This window comes from Colletes gigas, unplaced genomic scaffold, assembly GCF_013123115.1.
Source record: "Colletes gigas isolate AHSC1104 unplaced genomic scaffold, ASM1312311v1 Colletes_gigas_Sc00002, whole genome shotgun sequence".
In the NCBI taxonomy this organism is placed as follows: domain Eukaryota; kingdom Metazoa; phylum Arthropoda; class Insecta; order Hymenoptera; family Colletidae; genus Colletes; species Colletes gigas.
The window spans coordinates 12,100,281-12,107,404 of NW_025106631.1; the positions used below are offsets into that span (position 1 = coordinate 12,100,281).

The 7,124-nt window shown below is 32.1% G+C and overlaps 1 protein-coding gene across 3 annotated transcripts; it reads right to left on the bottom strand.

The window, feature by feature from the left end:
- Positions 1-2,615: 2,615 nt before the first annotated feature.
- Positions 2,616-6,593, bottom strand: LOC122400153 (flightin). 3 transcript variants are annotated; one of them, XM_043401451.1, is made up of 3 exons: positions 6,480-6,593; positions 4,242-4,487; positions 2,616-3,299 (listed from the first exon to the last, which is right to left on the bottom strand). In XM_043401451.1, the coding sequence occupies exons 2-3, from the start codon at positions 4,457-4,459 to the stop codon at positions 3,056-3,058; spliced, it is 462 nt and encodes a 153-aa protein (XP_043257386.1). In that variant the 5' UTR covers positions 4,460-4,487; positions 6,480-6,593; the 3' UTR covers positions 2,616-3,055. The 3 variants fall into 3 exon arrangements, with proteins under 3 accessions (XP_043257386.1, XP_043257405.1, XP_043257395.1); XM_043401470.1 differs by having other exon boundaries at positions 6,373-6,491; XM_043401460.1 differs by lacking the exon at positions 6,480-6,593 and having other exon boundaries at positions 4,242-4,571.
- Between the last annotated feature and the right edge of the window lie 531 nt (positions 6,594-7,124).

Below are 7,124 nucleotides of genomic sequence, written 5' to 3' on the forward strand. Positions count from 1 at the left end.
ATCAAGTAGATGCGAGAAATTTTTTTTGGAGAAAAACACAGAATGGCTCAGTGTTTCACTAGCGATCCGCATACCAGCCGCAATTACAGAATCATCTGAAAAGAGACCTGGTCGACCTTTTTCACAATTCGACGGCTTAAGTGAAAGGTCTAAACGAAGAAAAACCGAGGAAATTCGAAGAAACTTTTCTCCCGAACAATTGTCTTACGCTATACAGATGAGTCTTCGAAGTGCAGGAGAAGTAGACGCTTCGAAAGTTATAAAAGATATAACTTCACCGAATACATCAAGAGCTACAGTTTACAGAAGATCTGTGGAGAAAGTTGTTGAAACAACACTGTCCGGTGATGCTGCTCTGTCACTGATAATTGAAAATAAATTATCTAAGAGGCAATATCTAGGATTGCGGACTACAAGTAAGGAAAATAATTGCAATTTATATCCGCCATACAACATGGTATTAGAAGCCAAAAGAAAATGTTATCCGTCCGCAGTGGATATTACAATTACAGAATATAGTGCAGAGGTAAAACTGCAAGCTTTATTGGATCATTCAATTCAACGGATTTTGTTAATTCAGAATGACATTATTAAAACTTTGACCCCATCAAAGGTACAACAAATGACTTTGATTTGCAAGTGGGGATGTGATGGAAGTTCCAGTCAAAGTATGTACAAACAAATATTTACTGTTGATGGAAAATCCGATTCAGATATTTTTCTGACATCACTTGTGCCACTACAACTTACATCTGGAGATAAAACCATTGTATGGAAGAATGCAAAGCCATCATCCCCTCGATTTTGTAGGCCCATCAAAATTCAGTTTACTCAAGAAAGCACGGAAGTAAATATAAACGAAACAAAATATATTGAAGAACAAATAAAAAAACTTGTTCCCTTCGATACGATAATAGATGGGAAAGAAATTTCAATTTCGTATAAACTTGCGTTAACCATGATTGATCGTAAGGTATGCAACGCGATCTCATCCACCTTGTCCACTCAACGCTGCTATTTGTGCGGAGCAACAGCAAAACAATTCAATGATGTTAATAAAATGCTGCAACAAGAAATTAATGAATGTCATCTTCGCTTTGGATTGTCAACGCTACATGCATGGATACGCTTTTTTGAATGTTGTCTGCACTTATCATACAAGCTACCAATAAAGAAGTGGCAAGCTCGCAGCACCGAAGAAAAACAGATAGTGAAAGACCGTAAAGAAATTATTCAACGAGGTTTTCAACTACAACTGGGGCTATTAGTAGACCGTCCGAAACCTGGATTTGGTAGCACCAATGATGGTAATACGGCTCGCCGTTTCTTTGAAAACTACCAAATATCGGCATCAATAACTGGAGTTGATGAAGATTTAATTAAAAGTTTTTTCGCAATACTGCAACCAATTTCAAGTGGCCACGATGTAAATTTGGTCGAATTTAAAAAGTACGCTGTTGAAGTGGCAACAAGATTCGTAGAACTATATCCGTGGTATTACATGCCAACTTCGGTGCACAAAATTTTAATACACGGCCCAGAAATAATAAGTTACGCATTGTTACCGATTGGACAAATGTCTGAAGAAGCACAAGAACACAGCCACAAATATATTAAAAGCTTTCGGAGAGATTTTTCACGAAAATGTTCTCGTACAAAAACAATGGAAGATGTATTCTTGCGGCTCTTACTATCATCAGATCCATATATATCAAATTTAAAAAAAGAATCAAAAAAGAAATGCAAGAAATTCACGCCGGACGCTCTGCAGCTATTACTTCTACCAATTACCTCTGAAGAAAGTACCGATGATGACACTGATGTATCAAATTTCAGGTGATTCCGACATTTCTTTCGCATATGTGTGAGCTATATCGGAGCCGCCATTTTGTTTTTTTAAATTATGACTTTTGATTCGTAATCAGCAACCTCGATAGTAACTATGTATCAAATTTCAGGTAATTCCGACATTTCTTTCGCATATGTGTGAGCTATATCGGAGCCGCCATTTTGTTTTTTTAAATTATGACTTTTGATTCGTAATCAGCGACCTCGATAACCCCTACCTACAAATTTTTAGCTAAATTGAAGAACTCCTTCATATTATGGCCAACTTTTCGGCATTTGGGACCACTGTGCGACGTTGAGAAATAAAGAACTTCAAAAAGTGAACGCTGTGATTGTATAGTACCAACACGCCTATCCCTTCAAAATAAATATTATTTCCCTAAATAAGCTGTATTTCAATTTACTATTAATTAACTAAATGAAGAATCTAAAATCAATTGAAACACATTATTTATAAAATACAAATTAACATTACTTGAAATGATTTTTTAAAAATTGCTATTTGAAATAAATTTCATCCAGTTCCGAATTAAATCCACTTATTTGAACAAGAAGTATGGTCATACGAATGGAAAGTTAAAAATAGTTGGGATAATCGGTGAACTCTTATTATACGATCCTGTCCAGTTATTATAAATTGTTTCTGCCCGGCTGGGTTCGTATGAATGAAGTTCTATTATATCAAAATATTACTTCCTTCTCTACAAAGAGAAATTAAACAGCAAAAGGACGTTAACGTAGCCACATTTAAAGAAATAGTTTCAATATAATGTTTGAGAATACAAGTGTATTTCAAAGTGCTTCAGTAGCAGTATACATACAGTATGCATCGAAATTTAGTGCATATACATGTATATCGTAGATAGGACTATCTATCTCGAAGTAATCGGACGATTGCATAAAATAAATAACTAATTAAGGAGATAACAATTATTATAAAATGTTTACATATTAGATTACAACGAATTTGATGTCTGAAAAAATCAAGCACAAGTGACAATTTGTATGCGCGAAACATTCTGTTGCTTTCTGTTTATGGTATGAAGAGTTGGGCCGGAAATAAATATCATAGATGAAATATGCGTTTAAATAGTAAAAGCGATACAAACCACATGTAAATATACTGCAACGAAATCTATATCTATGCCGCGAATGACGATTCATTTAATATCGGGTTATACATTTTCTTATCAAAAAAAAAATAAATTCAAAGGATCTTCTGGTACTTCAAACTGTAATACGCCCGAGTGTGATAACTGTAGTATCTAGGTTCGTGTCTCATATTAATTATATTTTTCATGTCTGCAGATCTTTTGTAACTTCTATCAGTGTTCTTCTCATCATAGGTTCTCATTGCTCGTTCAGCCCATTCTTGAGCCCTGGGAGGTTCACGAAATATGCCTCTCTGTCTTTGATTGAGATAATCAATCACATCGTCGTAGTAATTTTTCCTGAAAAAAAAGATAAAAATTATTACTCCTGATAATTACATTTGTAAAAAGCAAAGTCAATAAGTCTATTAGTCACCGGACGTTTAATGAGTATGAAATAAAAACGAATTAACAATTAAAAAATGAAACAAAATAATGTTGATAAATTATGAAATTAACCAATACTTGTTTATTTATTACATTATAAAGAAAAAGTAACTTATATTGTGTCATAGATTTTACCAAATGTTAGCGAACAATACAAATGTTTTCGTTTTACGAATGCATTACCCTCGTTAGAAAACGATCATTCAAATTAATGGTGGAATACTATTGACAATTATGTTTAACTATTTTTTTCATTAATGTAATTCCAACCTTTCTGTAATATTTCCCACAACTGAAAATTTGCTTTCTCATACAATTATACTTATTGGATATTAATTTTAATTTTATACAAGTATTATAGAATTTCCAGTAAAGTAGTAATTTAAAATGAGTAAATACAATAAAGCAAGCTAATAATGTCGTATCAGAAAATTGTATCTACACCTAAATTTGCATTTTTTAACACAGATGAGCAAAATGTCCGATGATTTATGAATGGTAGTGTATGTCATTTATATTTAAAAAATTATATCAGAGATTAATAATTAGGTCGAAAAATTAAATTAATTTAAAGAATTGTAAATATTTAAAGTTTCTAAATTTATACCAAACAAATCAACAAAACTTATTATTATTAAAATCATCAATTCGAAATTTTTAATTGAATTTTTAAGAACAAAATGACTAAGTAATGGTTTTTATAATAAATGAAATATTGAATATATTTGCTTGCTATATCTTTTCAATTATAATAGCTGCACATTATACATAGCCGCAACAGCAATTATAATTTTGGCCACTATGATATATGTCATTATCCTTTTACACATTCTAGAAAGATTAATTTACACTTACCTGTAGTCGTAAAGATATGCGTAATTGAGAAAGAGAGGACGGACCCAGTGATGATTGTAATGTGGTGGTTCAATTTTTTCTAATTTTATTTTTGGCTTTTCTCCAGGAGCTGCAGCAGCAGCCGGTGCAGCTCCTTCTGCAGGCGCATCATCAGCGGGTTGTTCCTCTGGAGTTTCTTCAATATCCCATGGTGCTGGTTCATCCTCGTCTGCCCACATGTTTCACAAATTCAAAAGTAAATTGGGCCTGGAATACATACATAATCGTATACAACCTCACACTTTTCTATGATCTTTGTTTCTCGATGTTGAGATACTATTGTTGTCAACAATCGTAATATACAGAGTGTCGTTCCACGCAACTGGAAAAAAGCTATATCTCTAAAACGGTTAGAGATACAAGAAATAAGACAAAATTAAACAACAACGAATAATTTACAAACTCAATGTAATTTTATTCATTTTTATGCACCTAAAAAATGCAATTTCACTTGTTTAACTTGATCGGACTACTCGATACAGTTTTTTAATCTCCATAAAAAAGTATTAGATGCAAAGTACTTAGGCCTTAAACTTAATAGTTCAAGAGTTATAACACTTTAAAGTTCAAACTTAATCGATAGAATGTCACGATTAAATATAATTTATAGTTTCGCTGTAATATGAAGAATTGATAAGAGATAATTTCACTTCGTAATGGTAATTGATTCTTATACTGCATTTACTGAGTGTTTGGTAACTTATAAACATGTTTTGAAGCAAACATCACTGGAAATGTCGGTTTTATACATTGGTCTTCTGGATAAATGTAAATATTTGAATATTTTAAAAAAAAATTTAAAAGAAAGTGCTAGAAAACGAGGTTATTAGGCAGTTTTTATTTCATATTTTTAACAAAACAATGACCTCAAAAACTGTAAAAGAATGTTTATGTATTGTATACACCAGCATAAAGTTCAGACATTAACCTCATTGAACATCTGTGGGCAGAAATCGGCGGGAGTAGGAAAAATCGGTCATAAAATCGTATCCTGTGAACGAACTGTTACAGTTTTCTTCTTAAATGCAAAATGATGTACTAAACTTTGAAGGTTCTCTTGTATATTTTATATAATCGTCAATATTCAACACGTTTCTTCAATTAGACCATTCAGTTAGTAGTCTCAATTGATATATTTAGCTAATGAGATATATTTAACGAGGAGAAACAGGTCACGTTAAGATACAACAAACTGTTTGATTGTGACATCGGTTAGTATTTGAAACAATAGAATGCTTTATGTAGTAATGTTCTGACTTAATTGGAACAAGTATGATAACAGTTTTCGTATAATGTCAGTGATGTTATATGATATACGTTAAACAGTAAATTGGACTATCTTTATTTAATTACAGATTACTTGAAATTATCAAACCGTATACAAATCGTATACAAACCTGAACAATTGGATTATATAAAACATTTGAATATATGTATGATATAAAAAATTATTTTAGTGAGTTAGTAAAGTTGTTCTTTGATCGTTAACATTAGTAACGTTTTATAATATTTACGAAATAATAACATAGGTCGTTTGATATTTAACTGTTAATGACCATTTAAGACACAAAGCTCAATGTTCGACGATTTTTTAAAAGTGGAAATGGTGTGTCAGAATGAATTATTTTTACAGACATCATACGACGTCTAAGGTAACTATAAAATGTAAAAAATCAAAACATATCGTAACATGACACAGTTTTCAAGAATAATGGAATGTCGATTAACCGAAATGTTGATCTCAGAAGTTAATAATCAACTTTTAAAAGTGTATAATCAGTCTTTCCAATTAATCGATTCTGGCCTACTCTTAAACTTGTCGAGTTTGAAAATAAAATTAGTTCTCTTAATACATATGCGGTAGCCGTATATATCAGTATAATATTGTTTTGTATTCGGTAACAAAAACTATATCTACTCTTAAAATATTAGACCAGAAGAAATGGTATATCTGCTTGTTATTGAGCAGATTTAAAGAAAACTTCGCAGTTTTTATAGTTGTGACATTGATTGGGCGAAATGTTAAATAAGAAATGGCACTGACACTTTTAAACAACCACAACAAATATATTCACTGTCACTTGAAACTTACAACTTTTTGGAACTAAAACGCACAACATTATTCGAAACCACACTATTTAAATTATTCGTCAGAGGAGGACGGTTGTTAACAGTTTGAACAGTTGAGCGATAAGATACCTGTAGTATGATGGCCACTCCTCTAAGTACCTCTTCAGACTGAAAAAAGAGTCTCGCGAACCTTGCCTTGTTTCGCTTTTATTTTAGCTTATAAGATTTTCCTTGGCTTCCCTCCGGTCTCCCCCTTAAATAAAAGAGTACCCCTCTCCGTACGAACGATAGGAAAAAACGTCTCGTGGGGGTGGGGAGAGGACAAATTTTTGGCACCCAATGATTCTAATCATTGTTACCACACAGGGCAATAAGTAACTTAGTACACATGTGAATTTCATTAGCCAATGTTACAGCTTCGTGTGAAACAGCATGTGTCCTTGTGCTAATTAATTTATTCATAATTAAATTAACGAAATCGATGGTGGTTGTAACAAGAACGTAAAACAAAGGCTGTAACAATAGGTCGATTTTTAACCATGGTATCAATGAAACATTTTATCAGATTATGATTCTTTACTTTCTAAAGAGTATGAAATGCACAATTGTTTATTCGAGAAGGGATGGGAAAATTGTTAAAAATAAACGCAAATTTTGAAATATTATCATCTTTGATATTCACTAAGTGCTTTGATATTTTTTTGTATGCAAAGTGATGTATCAGTAAAATAATCATTTTAAATAAGGGAAAGTACATTCTTTATAATTTAGTGC